Source organism: Octodon degus, unplaced genomic scaffold (genome assembly GCF_000260255.1).
Source record: "Octodon degus isolate 3935 unplaced genomic scaffold, OctDeg1.0 scaffold00009, whole genome shotgun sequence".
Lineage (NCBI taxonomy): Eukaryota > Metazoa > Chordata > Mammalia > Rodentia > Octodontidae > Octodon > Octodon degus.
This window is the reverse complement of record NW_004524585.1, coordinates 5,590,661-5,612,435: the sequence shown is the minus strand read 5'-3', so window position 1 is coordinate 5,612,435 and position 21,775 is coordinate 5,590,661. Positions and strand designations below refer to the sequence as shown.

At 34.3% G+C, this 21,775-nt stretch overlaps 1 protein-coding gene across 3 annotated transcripts in view; it reads left to right on the top strand.

The window, feature by feature from the left end:
* Positions 1–21,775, top strand: part of Kcnt2 (potassium sodium-activated channel subfamily T member 2) — a 417,549-nt gene that overhangs the window by 227,953 nt on the left and 167,821 nt on the right. For all 3 annotated transcript variants that reach the window (XM_023707734.1, XM_023707733.1, XM_004625302.2), the window contains one exon: positions 12,466–12,574. In XM_023707734.1, the coding sequence (XP_023563502.1) occupies positions 12,466–12,574 (109 nt within the window). The remainder of the gene's footprint in view (positions 1–12,465; positions 12,575–21,775) is intronic.

Below are 21,775 nucleotides of genomic sequence, written 5' to 3'. Positions count from 1 at the left end.
GAATCAGCTTGGCCCAAAAGTTCCTGGAGGAAGGAAATTATAATGATTATAGTACAAATACATAGAATACATGCCAGGAACACAATAGGAAATATCAGAAAAAAAAAACAAGTGTTGGTTTTTGAAAGTGTAAACAAAACTGAGAAATTTTCTGCTAGATCTGCTAACAACAGCAACAGCTAATGAAATTAGCAACAAAAGAGGAAACATTACAACTTAGGATAGCTCCGTGCCACAAAATCTATAGGTCAGAAGAAATAAATTCCTACATACAGATTACCCCAGGCTGGGGGAAGTACACATACCCATTATCCCAGCCATAATAGGACCCATAATCCCAGTTTTGGATTACCTATAATCCCAGTGGATCATGAGATAATCACAAACTCTAGATGTTCCCACCCCATGATTGCCTGAGGCTTTGAGGGAATGAAGTTATGAATGAGTTTGACCAAACATTGAGAGAATTAGTGACACTTTTATATACATCTTCCTTTTTTTTTTTTTTAGACAGGGTAATGCCATATTGTTCAGGCTGTCTTCAAATTTACTGTGTAATCCAGGCTGGCCTCAAATTTGCAACAATCCTCTTGCCTCAGATTCCCAAGTACTGGGATTATAGGCATATCCAACCACACTAGGCTATTATAAAACATTTAAGGGGAAGAAAACTAACAAACTCATTTTGAGACCATTGTTATCTGATAGTATTATCTTATGCTAAAGTCAGACAAAGACATAGCAGAGAGAGATTTCTAGTAAACATAAATGCAAGAATTGTCAAACAAAGTCTTGGTAAATCATGTCAAGAGGGGGCCTGGGATATAGCTCAGCAGCATAAGTGCCTGCCTAGCAAGCACAAGGTACTGAGTTCAGTCTCCAGTACTGAACACAGACACACACACACACAAAAAAAAAAAAAAAAAAAAAAAAAAAAGAAAGAAAGAAAGAAAGGCCAGCTAGATAGCTTAGTGGTCTAAAGCACCTGCTTAGGTAAGTTTAGGCAACTGTGCAGGGACCATGATTTGATCCTTGGTACCACATGCTGTGCCATCCCCGCCCCAGACTGAGCTGGACGCACACAAAAAAAAGGAAAAAAGTCATGTCAAGAGTACATTAAAAAAAAAAGTCATCCATTATGATCTAGTGCAGTTTATCCCTGTGAGGCAAGGATGATCCCACATAATTAATATTTACAATTGTGATAGGTGGTGTTCAATACGTGAACACCACGTATCACAACTGATTGAAGAATAAAAACATGACCTCAATAAATTCAGCAGAACACGCCCAAAATTCAATTTCCTTTCACTAGAAAGACATGCAATGCACTCGAAGCCATGTGACTCCACCTAGCAGTGAGTTGTGCACATCTAAGAAAATGTTCAATGCTGAAAAATTGAAATCTTTTTACTAAAATCAGGAATAAGACAAAGGTGTACCCTATCCACTTTTATTCTACCTAGTACTGAAATTTTAGCTAGAATCATTAGGCAAGAAATTTTTTTTAAATCATCTTAATTGGAAAGAAAAATTAAAATTACTTTTGATTAGAAGTGCCATGATCCTCTGATATTACACAAAAACCAACTCTGATTAAATTCAGCAGAACCATGGGATACAAATTCAGAGAACGAAATCACTTCTTCTGCTTCCTCTTCCTTTTTCTCCTCCTTCTTCTCCTCCCCTCTCCCCTCCTCCCCTTCCTGCTCCTGATCCCCACTCACCATCCTGCTCTCCCTCACCTTCCTCCTCTTCCTCCTCCTTCTCCTTCTTCTGGTTTGTTGAAACACGATCTTAGTGTATACCTCAGAGTTGCCTTAAAATCCCTATGTAATCCAAGCTGATCTTACACTTGGTGACAAACCTTCTGCCTCAGGTATACCTCCAGAATGCTGGGATTACAAGTGTGCAGGAACATGCCTGGCTCAGTTTGCAACTTTATACTCTAACCATAAACCCTCTGAAAAGAAATTTAAGAAATCTTCCCTATTTTGAGTTGCCTCAAAAAGAATAAAATACTCAGGAACACACTTAACTAAGGAGTGAAAAATGGTGTACATTGAAAGCTAGAAAATGTTGACAGAAAAAGGAGAAAAATAAATGAAAATAAGTCTTGTGGATTACAAGACAATACTACCAAGAGTTCCTACCATCCAAAGTGACCTGCACATTCACAGTGAATGTGCTCTTCATTAAAACCACACTTGCTTTGTCTTTTTAAAAAATAAAAGTAGTAAATACGAATCTTAAATTATATGAAACTAGAAAAATATCCCAAGATAGCCGGATGATCTTGAAAAAGAAGACAGCTTGGGGAAACAGATTACCCAATGTAAAATATATATTTCAAAATATAGTTATTTAAATTGTATGTTGCTGGCATAATAACATATATAGATGAAGTCCAGTGTAACAGAAGAGCTTAAATATAAAGCCATGCACATAAAGTCACTTAATTTTTGATGAAGTTTCCCAAGAATCATCAGTGAAGAAAAAATAGTTGTCTTCAAGTTTATTGGGAAATTTAGATATCTATATAAAAAATTAAATAAGAAAATAAATTGAAAACCTTAGAGTATATTTATCATTCACCATAAGAAAGAACTGTCAATTCATAGAAGGAAACCAAACAAGACTTTTGATACTCCTCTTAGCCTTGATTTCTTGGATATGATACCAAAAGCCCAGGCAAGAACATAATAAGAAAAGAGATGTAAGATTGGACTAAATGAAAAAGAAAATGCACTTCATGAGGAAGGAAGGAAAGAAGAGAGAAAAAAAGGAGGGAGGGCTGGAGGGAGGGAGGAGAAAGTCTAGATTAAAAAATAACCAGCAGAATTGGTGAAGATAATTTGAACATCATTTATCTAATAAGGAGTTTACTTCAAAATTATGTAAGGAACTGGTATAATTTAATATCAAAATATATAAGTATAAAAAGCGATTAAAAATGGAAAAATACTTTGTGTAGTTTTCTCCAAAGAGATTTGTTGTTTTCTGCAAGAGCTTCGTTCTCTCTCTTTTAACAATGTTTTGATTATTTTATTCAATTTCTAATATATTTGGTAAAGATTTATTTGCATATGTTAATTTAAATTTTATTGTTTTACTTCATAACTGTGAATCCAAAAACAGGTAATGAGATATGCTCAAGCTATGTAAGATAATTATATGTCATGTGCAGATGTATTTCATAAAGTGAAAATTGGATTGAAAGTGACCTTTGATAATATCAAAGCTGCACATTTTTGGTTCGTGTACTCCTTTTGAGAATCTAAATACAGCAATGCATTCTCATAGAGGCTTGATCATAATTCATGTAGAGAATTTCATCTAAGATGTCTCAGTTTTTTGATGAGTCCTCTTGATTTTAATATTTCAGTCCTATTAAAGTGATATATGTGAGTCCTTAGAACACAAACAACTAACTCTTAGGTACGTCCTTTAAGAGCTGTGTTCTGAGGAGATCCTTCTAGCAGATTAGATTGTTTTTAGTCAGCATGTATTCAGGTGAAATATGCTTTTTTCATGATGCTAACAGTAGTAATGGTTCATAGATGGAGTTAATGGAACAGTAGTGGTAGATCTTTGATGAAGCCCTAATGCTGCACATTGCCTTCCCTTAGTATTATAGCTTGCTCATTGCAAGTTACCATAATCAATACTTTTACTATTTTGGGGTTAGAAATGTAAAATATTTTTAAGTATAAATCTATCAAGAAGAAAAGTTCAGTCTATATCATCCTCCAGAAAAACAAAGTCCTGTTTCTGGGTTGGATTGTATGGGTAGAATGCCCTCCAATTTCTGAGCATTTCCTATCCTAGTCGCTTCATTAACCGGCACACCTTCCCAGAACCCTGGAAGGAAGGGAGGACAGGTTCGTTTTGGCCGACTATTCACACGGGTTTCAGTCCAGAGTCACTGGCCCCAAGTCAGGATAAGAAGGGAGGCAAACCCTTTGTAGGCCAAACCCAGAGCGATTCCCTGCCTCCAACAGCAAGTTAACTTCAATCCCCATAATCCAGTAACCTTCCAAAAACCCCTGCTTAGACCCTCAGAGGCTTTGGGAGGATGTCCAAATAAAAACCACAACAGTTATTCATATAACATTTATGTTATAGTGTGTTACTGTTTTATTTTATCATTTAATGATTTACTCACTGGATTATTGTTGTTTCTTCTATCTTAAGGGACATAAAATATTAATAACAACTAAGACTTTTAGGCCTTTAGAATAAAAGCTTTACTTCATTAATTCATCTGTTCAGAATATTTACACAATATTTTCTGTGGTCCAGATGCTCTTATTAAAAAAATTAAGTTTATTGGTACAAATTAGGTATACTTTATGATCACATTCATTATGTGAAATTTGTGTGTGCTTGTGATGCATCTCGATTCCTTTTTTCCCCATTCTCATTTCCCTCTCTTCAAACCCCTTCCCTCCCTGTTTATGAAGCTTTGTTTTCCTTCTTTTCAGATATGTTTACACTTCATCCCTTTCCTCTCCCCGCTCCTTGTTTCCCTTTTCCTTTTGAAAAATTTCTATTTCATGATATCTAATGTACATTTATATTCCTTACATTTTCAGTGTTTCACACCAGAGATAGGGAGATACACATGTACCCAATTTATTTCACTTATGATATAATGTAGAAGTCCATTTAGCTACAAATGTCTCAATTTTTATTTTATTTTTTATTTATTTTAAAGAGAAAGAAATAGCAATGAGATAGTTTCAAAACATGTTAGTAAGACAGTTACAATAACTAATACATTGCATATTGTTGTCTTTGTAGTAGTCATTCAGAGTATAAGATGAAGACATGCTCTCTTGTCTAAACACTATTAGTTAAAAAAACTAATAGTACAAATCTTTCTTCTCATTGATCTAAGAGAAGTAACTGTATATTTATTCTAATATATATATATATATATATATATAAATGTATATATACATTTTTACTATAAAATGGTCCTTTATTTATATCCCCCTTTATTGTTTTGTTTTGTCAGAGATGAGTGTTCATTGCTGTTAGACAAGCGGTATTTGGAAAAGTGTTTAAAAGATCTTTTCATACTTGATGCCAGTTCAAATATTGTAGGTAATTGAATTCATAAAAATAACACTATATAGTCCAATAGTCCATAATAGTAGTGGGTTATCAGCAGGACCAGCAATTGTCAGAAGTTGTTGACTTGAGCCTTTACTGATCAGCATATTAATGTGGTTTTACTTTTTATACCTTATGGTTATACTTTTCTACTGGATGGTTCAGAAGAAGTTAAAGCAGGACCTATATAACTAAAAATGTAACTTTTGTATCTGACAAGGTCAGTCAAATCCCCTCAGGATTTACCCTGAAACCATGTGCAGCACCTTGTGCATCTTTTGTCAGTGTCAACCATCTGGATGAGTCATGGCCATTGCTTGACCAATTTCCTCTCTGTGTAAGCCTGAGAGAATGTTTTCTCTCCATGTGACTCTCTTTAGGCATACTCTACATTGTTGATCATTTTCCTCTGTGGCCCCATAATCTCCTTGAACAGAAAATTTGGGACACCACTGAGTTACAGATGTTGCAGCACAGGTTCTCCTATGTCCTGAGTCTATAAATGTCTCAATCTCATCTTGGCTGAATTTAGTTTTTATTATGGCTGAATGATATTCCACTATATAAATTTTCATTTTTATTTGTGTAGTGGTTGGTAGGCATTTGCATTGCTTCCAAGATGTGGCTATTACAAACTGGGCAGGATAAACAGGGGCGTGTATATGTCTCTGTGGTAGGTCATTTTTAATTCTTTTGGGAAAATGCCCAGAAAGGAAATGCTGGATCCAATGGGATTATTAATGGTAGTTGTTTGGGGCATCTCCACACTGCTTTCCACAGTGGCTGCACCAGTCTACTCTCCCTTTAACACTGGAGAATGGCTCCTTTTCCCCACAGTCCCATTGCATTTGTTATTAGTTTTCTTGATAATAACCATTCTTTCTGAAGTGATTGTTTTGATTTGCATTTCTCAAATTACAGATGATGTTGAATATTTTCTCTCTCTCTCTCTCTCTCTCTCTCTCTCTCTCTCTTTCTCTCTTTCTCTCTTTCTCTCTTTCTCTCTTTCTTTCTTGTGGAACCGGGAATTGAACTCAGGCCTTTGTACTTGCCAGGCAAATGCTTATTCTACTGAGCCATCTCCCCAGGCCCCTGAACAATTTTTCATATGTTCATTTGCCTTTTGTACTTCTTTTGAGAAATGTCTGTTCATTTTAGAAGCCCATTTTTGGATTGGGTCTTTGCATTCAGAGGGTCTGAATATGATTTTTGTAGTCCTTTATATGCCCTAGGTAATTAGTCCTTTTTCTGAGGAACAGCACCATGAAGTTTTTCTAACTCTATGGGTTTTCTTTTCAGGGTTGGTAATTTCTTTTCTTGTGCAAAAGTTGTTTAACAGGATAACATCCCACTTTCCGATTCTTTGTGGTAGTTCCTGTGCAATCAGGGTTTTGCTCATAAAGTCTTTGTTTATACCTGTATTTGGTGAATTCTGCCTATTCTATCTTCCAGCAGATTTAATGTTTCTGTTTTAATATTTAGATCTTTGTTCTATTTTGATTTTAGTTTAGTGCATGGTGAGAAATATGAGTTTGTTTTAGTCTTCCACATGTGGAAAGCCAGATTTTCCAGCATCACTTACTAAAAAAGCCTATCCTCCTTCCAGTGAATGTGTGTGGCCCCTTTGTCAGAGATGAGGTGCCTGAGTGCATTTGGAGTTGGTTCTGCATGGTCCAATCAGTTCCATTTATCCTCTGTTCTGTTTTTCTGATAGTATCATGCTTTAAAAAATAATGCTAGCTCTGTAGTATTACTTCCTTTTTTTCAAAATGTATTTTCAATTTCTAATGTTCTATCTGGTATCATTTCTCTTAAGCCTAAAGAGTATTTCTTTACTTTTTTTGTTTTTTTTTTAATGCTTCTCTTATAGTATGATACTAAGGGCAATATGCTTTGCTAACTTTATTTATTTTTAAAAGTTCCTTCTTCTTTGCATAGTTTTTTACTAGTTGTATAATTCTTTCATCAAAGGCTTTTGTTGTGTTTTTCCATTGTGAACTTAAGAGTATTTTCACCTTATTTTCCTTCCCTCCCTCCCCCCTCCCTCCCTCCCTGGTTCTGGTTCGTGTTCTCTCTCTCTCTCTCTCTCTCTCTCTCTCTCTCTCTCTCTCTCTCTCTCCCTCCCACCCTCCCTCCCTCCCTGCTTCGTTTCTTTCTCTCATTAGGCAAGTTAGTTTTTTTTTAATTATTTTTGCTAGGCTATGCTTACAATACAGAACAGTGGTGTTTGTTTTGGGGAATCAGCACCTGCCTGTAATACATCATGATCATTTTCAAACCTTTGACCCCCCTTGACCCTTACTTCCTCTTTCCCCATGCTTTACTGGTTTGTGGTGATAATTCTGGCCATATGACCCGTTTTGTGTGTTTGCTGTCAAATAGTTTGGGTTTTGCTGAGCACTTCTTTAATAAAATTGGGAAATTTCCGGCTATTGTTTCTTCAAATCATTTTTTACTTTTCTTGTGTTTTGTTTTTGGGAATTTAGTCATATATGTAAGGCCTTTCTACATTGTTTCGCAGGTGTCTGGAGTTTGTGCTTTGCTCTTTTATTAAAATTTCTTTTTTTTCTTTTTTATCTATTGGATAAATTTTATTGGTCTGTGATTCCATTCAATGTCACTAACTTTGCTTTCTGTCAATTCCAATGTTCTTCAAAGCCCATAGAGTAAATAGTTTTCAGAAGCATATGTACTTCTATTTAATTTTATATGTTTTAGCTTTTTAAAGAGAATACAAAATAATGATAACAAAAACACCGGAGTTGTTATAGCTAAATGGAAAGTAAAAACAAGGATGAGAAGGACAAAGGAAGGGAAAAAGGTATATTTATGTACATACATAAGCAGGACAATGTGGACAATTATACTGCTGACCTCTGTTGGTCTTTTGAAAGGAGCAATAAATGCTTAACTTTTAAAAATTTTTGTTCTTTTTTAAAACATTTCTTATAACTTTTTTTCTTTTCTCTCTCTTTTTTTTTTTTTTTGTGGCTGGCTAAGCCCACCCTGGGGACAGGCCTGGTGAAGCATGTGGTGCCAGAATTGATCTGTGGTCCCTCTGCTTGCCTAAGCTTGCCTAAGCAGGCACTTTCCACAGCTGAGTTATCTTGCCAGCCTTTATAACTTTTTGTTGTTGTTTTGTTTTGTTTTTAACTAATTTTGCATGTTTATATCTGGTAACCTAGGCAACTAATTTGAAGATAATGTCGTACAATACAGCAACCATTGTTGAATTCCTATTACTTTGTTTAGTGAAATTTTGTATAATTTCTAGTAGCTTTTTTTTTTTACTATTTTATATTCTTTACAAAAAATAAACATTATAAAAAGACGTTAGAAATGATAGAGTTTCCCCAAACAACATAATACAAATTTTATAGTATTTGCTGTATTGCATAGTGTTGTCTTCAAATTAGTTATTTAGATTACTAAATATATGCATTAAAAATTTGAAAAAAATGGGCTGGTGAGATATCTCAGGGGCTAAGTGCCTGCTTAGGCAAGCGCAGGGACCAGGGTTTCATGCCCCGCACCACATGCAGCACCGGCCCCACCACCTGGGGCGTTGAGCCAGTCACTGAGACTGGGTGTGGTGGCTATGCCTGTAATCCTGACACTGGGGAAGCTGTAAACAGGAGGATCATTATGAGTCCAACCTGCATAGTGAGGTCATGTACCAAATACATAAGTAAAAAGAATGGGAAAGTTATAAGAAATTAACAAGAGGAAAAAATTAAACATTAACTGCTTCTTTCCATAGACCACCAGAAATCACCAGTACAATTACCCAAGCTGTCCTGTGTACATATGCAGATAGATCCCTTCCACCTCTTCTCCTCATCTCAATATTCCCTTCCCTTGGAACAGATTCTTTCCCTTTTCATAGTGTCTATTGTACCTTTAGATTTTATTTACCATTCATGTCCTTACACTAACAAAACACTGTGATGTTTGCACATGCAGGTATGACTTATTTCAACTAAGAGTATGGTCTGTAGTTGCATCCATTGACTGATAAAGTCTTCAAATTTATCATTTTTTTATATCTGAATAATACTGCATTGTGGAAAAGTACTACATCATCTTTGTTTATTCCTTAGTTAACAGGCATTTGAGTTGTTTCCAAGATTAACTATGACAACCAGGAGCAAATGCTGGAGGGACTGTCGGGAATAGGGAACTCTTCTCCACTGTTGGTGGGAGTGTAGATTGGTACAACCACTGAATATCAGTGTGGAGATATCCAAAAAGCTGGGATTGGAGGTCCCATTCAACTCAGCTCTTCTTCCTTCCAAAGGAATGGAAAACATCACACCATAGCCAAATATGTGCACCCATGTTTAGGGCAGCACAACTTGTATGTAATAGTTTTTAATTTTTTAAATTTTTTTTTGTAGTAACCGGGGATCAAACTTGGGACCTTGCATTTATTTGCTCGGCAGCCACTTAAGCTACTGAGCTATCTCCCTGACCCTAAATATTTTTTTAAGTTGCCGGAATTTTCTACTTTCATTTTCCAACACCTCTTACCATAACTCTACTCCTAGCTTTTAGTCTTATTCTATCAGTGTAACACTCAGATCACCCAGAGACTAGGATCTGTTGGTTATCATTTTTTGGCTTTCTGTGAAAGCAAGGCACCTCTTCTTGGCACTTCATAAGTTTACGCTGATTTTGGGTATTGTGGAACTTTCAACCCTTTTGTATTGTTCCAGAAAGAACTTATGTTCTTGTTTTAATAATTTCCCACTCCAAGTGCAAAACTTAACAAGTCTTGAATTTGGCAGTAGTTCATATGTCATTTTAGATCACATTTATTTTCCCTCGTGTATGCATGGGTCATGGATTACTCAAAGATGCTTACATTTTTGAACATATTTTATCATTTCTCTTCTTTCCTCTCCCTTTTCCTGACTTTACTGTGTTTGTGACTGCCCCAGGCTCAATCTGTATTTCTGGCATATTTGCTATGGAGCTTTTCCTTCCCTCTCTTGCTGTGTTAACCAAAGCTGCCCTCAGGTCAGTGCAGCAGAACAGAATTATGGCATAATTTCCCTGCAAAACTGGCCTGCTGGTGCTCATTTATTAATGCCCTTGTGTGGTTGTTCCATAGATTTTTATGCAGAGCTTAACGTTGTTTTCAAGGACAATTTAGGAAAAGCCTGCTCTTCTGTGTCATTGGTAGATCTGTTAGCATCCTGAATTCCCTCTCCTGTGACATATATTTGTTGCTAATGATAGCGTGGAAACTGCACTTTAAAATCTTTTTGCTAAGACATTCACCCTTGTTCTTTACTTTTTATTTTGAATGACTTTATTTCTGTTATTGAGATGACTCACATAAGAAGTATGCGTACTTAATATTAACAAACTGCTAATCCCTGTGGAGTTTTACACATGCTGTATATATTTTAGCCATGCACTCCTGTGTGTGTGAGATCTCTACTTTTATAAATGATGAGCTCTAACTTGTCTGTGTTCAGTTAGATACTGAGAAGCAAAGCAGCACAATAACTCTAAAATTTCCCAGTATCTTTAATACAACTCCCCAAAAGATAAAATGATTAAAATATTTTAACAGATATATTAGCTTATCTTTGTTTTTACCTTAGCATTAAATTTTATACTGATATGGCTATGCCATTAAATTATCTAAATTACTAGCATTTATTTTTTATTTTTAAAGAATACAAAATAGTAATAGAAAAAAAATAGCATTCGAAATGGCAGAAGAAGGATGGGTGGATAGCTCAGTGGAATAAGTGCTTTCCTGGAAAGCACATGGTCCTGAGTTCAATCCCTGGTACTGAAAAAAAAAAAAAAAAAAGACACAAGATTTCACTTCAGTGATGGGATTTCAACAATTGTTTCTGTATTATATGATGCTATCTTCAAATCAGTTGTTCAGATTACCAGATAGAAACATGCATTAATAATGGTTAATGTATTGCATATTGTTATCTTCAAAGTAGTTGCTCAGATTACAAGATGTGGGCATGAAAAATTTAAAAAATATGAACACAAACCATTCTTCTGGATGAACTAATAGAAATTAGTATAATTATCTTAGCCCTCAGCTATCATACATATGTGTGCATACATATAGATAGATGATATAGATATAGATATAGATACATAGTTTTTTTCCCTTTCTTTTCTACTTTGCCTCACCATGGTTGTTCTTTCCTTTTGATTAGTTTCTGGCCTTTTCACAATATCCAGTATATGTTTTGATCTTATTTAATCTTTCAGCTTCTTGCACTAGGGAGACAATAGAATGTTTCAAAATGTGAGAATGAATTATGTCACTTATGAGTATGGTCTCTAGTTGCATCTATTTGCTTATAAACGCACTGAGTTTATCTTTTTAATGAGTAGTACTCCATTGCATGAAAATACCACTTCATTTTCATCCATTCCTTGGTTTATGGGCATTTAAGTTGTTTCCAAAATTTAGCTATTATAAATTGTGCTGTTATAAACATGGATGCCCATATATCACTGTGATGTGATGCTTTTTATTCTTCTGGTAAAATATCCAGAAGGGAATAGTTGGAAACTACTCCTAGTTTTTTGAGGAATCTCCACACTGAGTTCTGTGGTGGTTGTACCAGTCTACATTCACTCCAACAATGAAGAAGGGTATATTTTTTTTTCACAGTCCTGCCACCATTTGTTATTTGTTGATTTTTTTGATGATAGCCAGTCTTTCTGGGGTGAGATGGAATCTCAAGTGTTGTTTTAGTTTGCATTTCTTGAATGAGCAATAATGTTGAACATTTTTTCTATACTTATTTGCTACCAGCAGTTCTTCATCTGAGAAGTGTGTTTTCATTTCTGATGCCTATTTTTGGATTGCATCCTTGAATTTGGGGTGCCTGATTGTTTTTCATTGCTTTATATGTTCTAGATAGTATTCCTTTGTCTGAAGGATAGTTGGATAATTTTTTTCCCCACCTGGGTTGTCTTTTTACTCTGTTGGTGATTTATTTTGATGTTCAAAAACTTTTTGATAGTAAACTAAATCACTTGGAAGACAAAGGAGAAATCTTGAAGACATAGGGATAGGCATAAAGTTCATGAACAAAAGCTTTTCTAAATCTCTGCTAATTTTGTAAGTACAGCAGTGAGCACTGATTATATTAGGTATCATTACCTCCCCTCCTTTATAAAATAATTTATGTTCTCAAAATGTGTCATTGAAATGCTTATTCTGTGTGTTAATTTTAATTCAGGCTGTGATCATTTAACAAACTGATTGCTTGATTATTTTTACTTTGTATACTAAGGATATATACATTTTATCTTGTTTGTTTTGTTGTTGTTGTTGTTGTTTTTTCATTTCAGGATCACCAAACTATTTTGAGAGCATGGGCTGTAAAAGATTTTGCTCCAAATTGCCCTTTGTATGTCCAGATACTAAAGCCTGAAAATAAATTTCATATCAAATTTGCTGGTAAGTTTTTAACCTGAAGGAGATCCTTTCAGTTACTACTTCACTCTCACAGTGTGGTTTAACAAATATGTCTTTGAGATATTAAAATTGCTTTCCCTTTGATCATGTACTGGAAAGTAAGTTCTCCACCGACTGAGTCTGCAGTTTTGTATGTAAGTGTTAATTTTAGTATCTGACTGTATTGGGTTCCTTTGTAAGTGTAAGTAAATAAATTAACAGTGACATATTTGTACCTAACAGAAAAAGTCTTCGGATGCTCTTCATGTATCCTTAAGTTTACACATGAAATATACTTTGGGCTCAAATTTCTCGCCAGGAAATAGAATAATTTATTAATATGTATTTAAGTATAATCAAATAGATTTAAGTTGGTGTATGGAGGGGCTGGTGAGATAGCTCAATGGGCTAAGCATCTGCTTTGGCAAGCTCAGGGACCAGGTTCAATTCCCAGTCCAGTATGCTGCGCCAGCCCCATCCCGAGGGTGCACTAAACCAGTTAACGAGTGGGCGTGGTGGCACACTCCTGTAATCCCAGTACTGGGGAGGCTGAAAACAGGAGGATCACTAGTTCACGCTTCATAGTGAGACTCTGTACCAAATACATAAATGAAAAAAAAGTGTTGATGTATGGAATTTTAAAGGAATCTAAGAAAAGGATACATGCTTAGAGAAAGTCAAGCTTTTAAAAGAATTGAGTACATGAAATTTTGCTTTGAATTGATAGGAAAGTGAACAAAATGAAGCACTTAATTTTTAAAAAAAATGCTTTGGTTGCTGATACACAGTAATTGTTAGCCAGGTATTAATTTATGCATGTGGTGTTTTTTCCATAAACACAATGACCACGATGTGTTTTACACAATATTTCATTTTGATAGTTTAAAGCTTAAGGCCTTTTAAAATAAACTGCCTTATTTTTATTTTTAATTACCATAGGGAATATTTTTGAAAAATAACTTACTGTACTTGGTAATGAATTGTTCTGACAGACTTTTTAGGGCAACAGTAATAATACAAGAACTGAAAAACCGTTAAAAAAATACAATTTCTGTGTCACTTCTTCTTTTGGAAAAGTAATTAGTATTAGGAGCTCCCTTTTCCCCTTTGGTTGGAGGGCAACAAATCCAAGTTGATATGATGATCTCACTCTTTCACTGGTGAAGTTAGCAATAAAGATTAAATGATGGTATCCAAAGCATGAGGAGTGTTCAATAAATGGGAACCAGATCTATGTCATAAAGCACTTTGGGAGTGCAATTTGCGATTTTGAGCATAGGATAATAAAATTCTAAACAGCCTTCAGTTCTTCCTCCCTTTCTTGTACCAAACCACCGATCTGTTCCCCACAGACACATCACACTTGCTTTTATTAACAAAGAAGTAACAGACTATTTTGCTGTTCCTTCAAATATTTAATCATGATATTTATCCACCTTTGAAAACGAGTGATTTATTTCAAATTATATTATTTAAATTATGTCAATGTTTCTCATTTTAATGTCACTTTTAATATCTTTTAGTACTTTCTTACATTCTTTTAGAGCTGAGATTTCAACATTCCAGAAGAGCTAATTTTATATTATGAAAAGATAAAAACACCCTCATTTCACAAAAATCTTTTAAAAAATGACTGACTGATGGATGAAGCTATCAACCCAAAGACTGCATTTTACGTCTCAGCAGGATATAAACTTTATCTTTCAAAAGGCACTGCATTAAGCTGTCCATTGGTTTGTGTCAAGATTAGTAAAATAATGTTCCTTTAAGGAAGCATGCATCCTTAGTGGGTGTCCCTTTACGGTATGACTGCAACCTTTGCTATGTAAAGTCACTTCCACCTCCTTGAGTATGGACTTTCCTTGAAATTGGTTTGCCCTTGGGGGCCTGCCCCTTAGCTCAGTTCTTTAAGTGGCTGCTTCAACAAAGCAGTCAGGCTCAGGTTGCTGTGGTTCGATCCCCACAACACAAGACAGCCAGTCATGCCTTGAAGGCATTCGGCGCAAAAAAAAAAAAAAAAAAGAAAAGAAATTGGTTTGCCCAACATGATGCAGCAGAGAGCCCTGGAAGCTCAGTGCCAAAAGGCCAGTCAGCTTCTGATTTCCTCTTATGTGGAGCACTGACCTTGAACTGCAGGTGCCACGGCCCTGTGTAGCTTCCCTAAGGATCAAAATGTACATGGAAGGTGAGCCTCACCCATCTTGGCACACCATTTGTCCAATCCTAATTTTTCAGCCAGCTCAAAGAATCTTGAGACCTCCAAATTCTGAGAAATAAAAAAAAAATTTTCATTTGCTTTTCATAAGTCACTCCTTATTGGATTTATAAATTAGCTATGTGGCAACAGAAAATAATAATGTCATTTTCTTTTCTAATTTCCTTTTTTTATTGGTGTATCTTGCAGCACAGGATCATTACTTTCTCAGTGAGAAGTTGGTGCATGGACACAGAACATCTTAATTCTTTTTTCAAAAATCTGTTTTTTTTTCCTCCCTTATCCTTTCTCCTTGTCTTAGTCTCCTTCCTTTTGGCAAAAGATGTATCTCTCATCTTTTACTTTTTTATTTATGTTTTGAGCTACCCACATAAAAGAGATCATGTCACATTTAAGCTGGTATGTCTGATTTATTTTACCTATTATTATGGTTTTAATGTTCACTGTGTTCCTATAAATGACACAAGTTTATCACTCTTTGTGGCAGAGTAGTACTCTATTGTATACAAGTACTACCTTTTCTTCATCTCTTCATCTGTTGATGGAAATACAGGCAGATTTCACAATTTAGCTGCTGGAAACATGGCTATGTGCATATTAATTACTGTAATGGGCTATCTTTAACTCTTTCTAGAAGATGTCTGGGAAGAGAAAAGTGAGTCAAATGAAATTTCCAGTTTTAGTTTTTTAAGAGATCTCTATACCTATTTTGATAGTTGTTGTACTGGTTTACAATTCCATGAACAAAGCAGACCAGTTCACCTTCTCCACCCCAGAGCCTCACCTGTATCTATTTGATTTCTATGTCAAAGCTCTTTTTTTCTGGAGTTAGGTTTGATGTCATTTGCATTTTAATGCTAAACTTTTTCATTGTTTATTGACCAGTTGTGTTCAGCTGTGAAGTATCTGTTCATTTTAGTTACCCATTTTTTATTGATAAACTTTGTGAATTTTTTTGAATTCTTTGTATATTCTAGATATTAGACCTCTGTCTGAGGATTGCTGCCAAACTTTTACTTCAATTCTGTAGACTATCTCTACATTCTATTGGTGGTTTTCTTTGCTGTACAGTAAACTCTCAATTTGATATATTCTTATTTATCGATTATTGGTATTATTTCTTGTGAGACTTGGGTTTTCTGTAAAAGTCCTTGCCTTTCATGTGTCTTCAAGAGCTTTATTTTTATCTTCCATCATATTATATGTTTCTCTTCTAACATTTAGATCTTTTATCTGTTTTGATTTTAGTTTTGTACATCTAGATTAGCATCTAGGTTGCATGTGGAAAACCAATTTTCCAAGCATCATGTGTTAAGGAAGTTGTCTTTCCTCCAGTATATATTTTTGTGTCCTTTGTCAAAGATTGACACTTGGATGCTCCTGGAGTTATTTCTGTATCCTCTGTTCTATTCCATTGATCTCCTTGTCTTTTTTCTTTTTTTTTTTTTTCATGTGGAACTAGGGATTGGACTCAGCCCCTTGTGCTTGCCAGGCAAGTGCTTATTTTACTGAGCCATCTCCCTGGCCCTTCTTTTTTAAATGAGGCTGTTTTCTCACTGTTGTTTTGTACTAGAGTATCACATGAAGTTTGAAATTGTGACACCATCCTGCTCGGCTTGTGCTGCTCAGGATGGCAGGCAGGTAATAGTGGTTATGACAATGTAATTTCTTTCATTCTATATCATATTCCTTTGATAATATTATTAAATTATTGTCCTTGTATTTTTTTGAATATAAATAATCAAAAAATAGAATAAGACATTTTTATTTCCATTCATTTAGTGGAATTCTTACCATGAGTAAAATTTATGCACTTGTAAATGGCCGTGTTATTAAAAGACACATAAAATGCAGAAACTTCAAAATTAAATATAGAAACCAAAACCAGTATATCAATTTAGTTACTGTTACTTTATATAAACATATCATTCAAATGGTTTATTTCCTCTGAGTAAGTAACCATAGACAATCATTTAATTATTGAATTGTCAAATGACTATTTGAGTGAATTTTGCTCAAATCATTATCCTATTACAGACAATTATTTAGGACACACATGAAACAGATGACAGAAGGAAAAGTCCATGTAGATGTGACTTTAGAAACACATGTGCATCCACACGTGCACACACACACTCCCTCTTATTCCTGTCACCAAGAGAGAAAAATGATATTAAGGACCTTAGAGGGAGGCAGGAACAAAATGTACAGTAAAATAATAGTTACAGTACGACCTTAAGATATATGGAGACTCAAGTAGCAAAAATATAATTCACCAACAATTTGATTAGTTTTATGATCGCACATTTTCCAAACAGAAAAGAAAATTCAACCTTGGTCACAGAAACAAGTTTATTTCCAGCTCTTTGCTGTGTTCATAATAAATTTGTCTAGGCATAATGATTAAAGCAACAAGTTTTTTGAGTCTTTTTATTTATTTGGTACAGGGTCTTGCTATGCGGCTCAGACTCATAGTGATCCTCCGATGTCAGCCTCCCCAGTCCTAGGATTAGAGGTGTGTGCCGCCATGCCCAGTTTCCATGGCCAGTACAGCATGCTCCGGGGCCGACACGGCCTCGATACCAAGGATCGAACCCATATCCTTGGGCTTGCTAGGCAGGCACTTAGACAATGGAGCTATCTCTCCAGCTCCTAAAGTAGCAAATTCTTAAACTTTTCTTTCTTTCTTTCTTTCTTTCTTTCTTTCTTTCTTTCTTTCTTTCTTTCTTTCTTTCTTTCTTTCTTTCCTTCCTTCCTTCCTTCCTTCCTTCTTTCCTTCCTTCCTTCCTTCTTTCTTTCCTTTCTTTCTTTCTTTTTTCTTTTTTACAAATTCTTGAATGGGGTTTTTTTTTTTTTTTGTAAAATATTTGTTGTTGTATATCATTAGCCACATGACTCCCAACATCCCTCATTCTCTAAGTTTGAGTTTTGTAATTTACTTAAAAAGATGATAACAGACACTACCTCATACATATCTTTTTATGAAAGGTATGAAACATACCTTTGAAATTAACTGTTTTCATTAATATCTTGAGTACCTATTTCTCATCCTCATAACTAATTTTTCTTATACTTATTTCCAAGAAAAGTTACTAAGGATTACTTGAAATATTGTACAGAAAACCTTTTACAGACATTAAAAAAGCAGATTATTATGAGAATACTCATATTTCCCAAATAACAGAAAAAAGGATATCTCTCCAATTCATTGTATGACTTTATAATAGCCTTGATCAAAACTCATTAGCATTATTACTAGAAATAGCATTTAGAAATGAATGTAATTGGTTAACATAGTTGATAAATTATATAAAGTATATTAGCAAAACAAACCAAGTAATGCAGTTTAAAAAGCATGTATCATCCATTACCTTGTTGAAATTATAGTAGAAATAGACTATCATAATAAAGCACAATATCTCATCATGATTTTAGTGGTTGCAAAAAAGTATCTGAGAAAGAATTAAACATTCATTCACAATTTGTAAAGAAAATAATGACGTTGGAAAGCTAGGTTCAAACAACTCCCAACATAAGGTGAGTTATCTTAAAAGTAGTCCAACAACTTCAAAACTGGATTTACAGGCAAAACCATTGTGACTTAATAACTGCTACTCACAAATAATCTATATTCTATATAACATAGTATATAATCTATAAAACTGACTTTATACAGTATATATAACATGTAGTGATCATATTTTGAAAGCATGTCTTTAAAGTTTGTTTCAAATATGGGTGTCACTCTAAAATATACATATATTTTTTACTTTTGAAGGATATTTTTTAAATTTTTTAGTCAAAATTTTTATTGTAATTCCTTAGAATTTCTGAAATGTTGAAAAACTAAGAGAGCAAACAACAGAAAGTGATAAATAAATTGGCTATTGTCCACATAATATCTGATTCTCGACAATGCAAAGAAGTTTTCTTTTCTCTATTATCTATTTTTACTTTGGGGATCTCATCTACTTTTATTATTTCTAAAATTAAATCCTTCCTTCCATGTTCACTATGAACTTACTATTGTACCTCCAACTGCGTAGTCACTAATTCCTGTCAGATTTCTCTAATAGCCAATAAAAAATTAACCTGTTTAAAAACATTTATGAATTTTCACCGACTTGAAATCTCTTTCTTACCCATTCTTCCCAACAAAAACTTAAATCATTCCTTTAGCTACAGCATACATGTAGCTTTTTCTTTGAACTAATCCTGGTCCATACCGTGATTTTCTCTCACTTAGCTATTTCAAGATACTTTTTTCAGCTCTACCTGAAATGGAGGTGCACTCCTCCTGCTCCTATTCACAGTTCCTAGCACTGTGCAACAGCAATTGCTATTTCATTTTATAGTAGGAGCTACATCTTCATATCACCGATGTTTTTTGTTTTATTTTTAAAAAAGAGTACAAATTTGAATTAGAACAAAAAATGACAAGTGATACAGAATTTCACCTAACAAAGTAAGATGAATTTCACAGTATTTGTTGAAATACAAAGTGTTGTCTTTGAAATAGTTATTCATATTACCAGATACGTACGTGCAAAATTGGAAGAAAGAAAAAAAGAAAGAAATATATAAGAAATTAAGAAAAGCACAATCAGTGAATAACAAAACAAATAAAGTCAAAATAGATAAAGTGTTATCTGCTCCTTTCCATAGATGAGCAGAAATGCACGTTACAGTTGCCTAATTCATTCTGCTTACATACATAGATAAATCTCTTTACCCCGCTCCCTCTCCTGTCCTTTTCCTCAACTCAGTAGCTCTTTTGTTTTTGAGTAAGTTCTTTCCTTTTTCTGAGTATATGTTGTACCCGTCAGATCCCATTTTTCTCTTTTAGGTTCTCATACTAAGAGACAGAGTGATATTTGCAAATGCGGGTTGGATTTATTTCACTTCATAGTATGTTCTCTTGTTGTATCTGTTTATCAACAAAAGACTCAAATTTATCCTGTTTGATGGCTGAATAATACTCCATTGTGTAAAAATACCACATCTGCTTTGTCCATTCCTCAGTTGATGAGCACCTGGGTTACTTCCAGGATTTAGTTCTGACAGATTGTGCTGCTATCAACATGGGTGTGACTATATCACTGTGGTATGAAGTTTTCAGTTCTGGAAAAATATCCAGAAGGGGAATAGCTGGCTTGAATGGCATCTCCAATCCTAGCTTGTTAAGGAATCTCCACACTGATTTCCCTAGTGGTTGTGCGAGTCTGCACTCCCACCAACAGTGGAGAAGCGTTCCTTTCCCTCCACAGCCTCTCCAGCATTTGTTATCGGCTGACTTCTTGATGTTAGCCATTTTTTTCTGTGGTGAAATGGAATCAAACTGTTGTTTTAATTTGTATTTCTCAAATGACCAGTAATGGTGAACATTTTGTCATATATTTACTTGTCATTTGTATTTCTTCTTCTGAGAAAAGTATTTCATTTCTGATACCCACTTTTGGATTGGGTCTTTGAATTTACAGGGGCCTGATTGTCTTTTAATTCTTTATGTGTTCTAGATAGAAGACCTTTGTTGGATATAGATAATAACATTCTTTTACATTATTATTGTTTATACATATTTCTTTATTGTAGATTATTTTTTCAACATTCTCAATTCGAAAGTAAAATAATAATGATACAACTTTGGTTATAATAAACTTTTCCAGGGAGAAATATTTTTCTCAATGCTATATTTTCCTCAGAAGTGGCATTTAGTCTTGAAATATATGACAGAAGTAATAGCAGTTGTCACTTAGCTAAGATTAACATAAAATATAGTTGTAGAACATCTTATATTCTCTGGCAAATTTGGGAGGGATTAAATAATTCTAGTAAACTCTCTTCAAGATTAATATATAATGTAAATAGAAAAAATTATGTTGAGGTCATCATAAACAGTTACAATTCATTCCAAAACCATGATAATGAAGGCAAATAATTAGTTCAGTTTTTATACATGTTTCTTGTAGCTTGAAATTCATTGAAATTATGCCCATATTGCTTTTCCACCCTTCCTTTCAAAAAATTATGAAGGGCACTGAAACACCTATACACAATGCACACCAACATAGAAAAATAAAAGTGTGTATTTTACTAAGAATAGAAAAGGCTCAAAAAACCTTAAAGAAATGGAAGAATAAGCTGTGCTTTCCAATTAATAAATTTCACCTAAATAAAAGTCTGCTATTTTTTTCCTAGTAAGAGGAAGTTACCCAGAAAATCAGTGGGAGGTGATTTCATGTCATACAAGTAAACTAATAGCTAAATATAGGCTAATTAATCTTCTATTACCATCTTACAAGTACAGTATTATATCCTCTTTGAATATTTGGTTTCTTTATTCAATCAATCTTATTCCAGTTTTTGGGTCATCTGAAATTTTCTGACTTCATTGTACTAATATAAAAAGGTATAAACATCAGTTTGTAAATTTTCTTTCACAAGTAGAAAAGGACATATAGATCTATTAGGGGGGCTGGGGAGATGGCTCGGTAGAATAAGCGCTTCCTGGCAAGCGCAAGATTATGAGTTCAATACCTGGTTCTGCAAAAAAAAAAAAAAAAAAGATCTATTAGGAAGAGAAATTTTGAATTATCTATGGGTTTTATTTTCCATGTTTTTATTATGTACATAACAAAATTTTATTATTTTACATGAATTAAAGGAATATATTTCCATAATGAAGTTACTGAATGTAGTAGTTTTTATTGCATAATCAAAACATGCTTAGATAGAGTGGATCATTATCCTAGAGCTCGAAAGGTAATTCTTCCAGTATCCAATCTTTTTCATAAAAAGAAAATGAAGAGTTTTGGCCCTCACTTGGATTATCATTGGTAATAAAACATCTGGAATGAATTAGGGTGGGGCCTTTCCAGGAATCTTTCTCTCCTTTTAGACAAGAGTGAATTTCTGACCAGTCAGGGAAGCTCTTTTTTAAATTTTTATTTATTTATTTTGGTAGTAATGTATCGCAAAACACATATTAT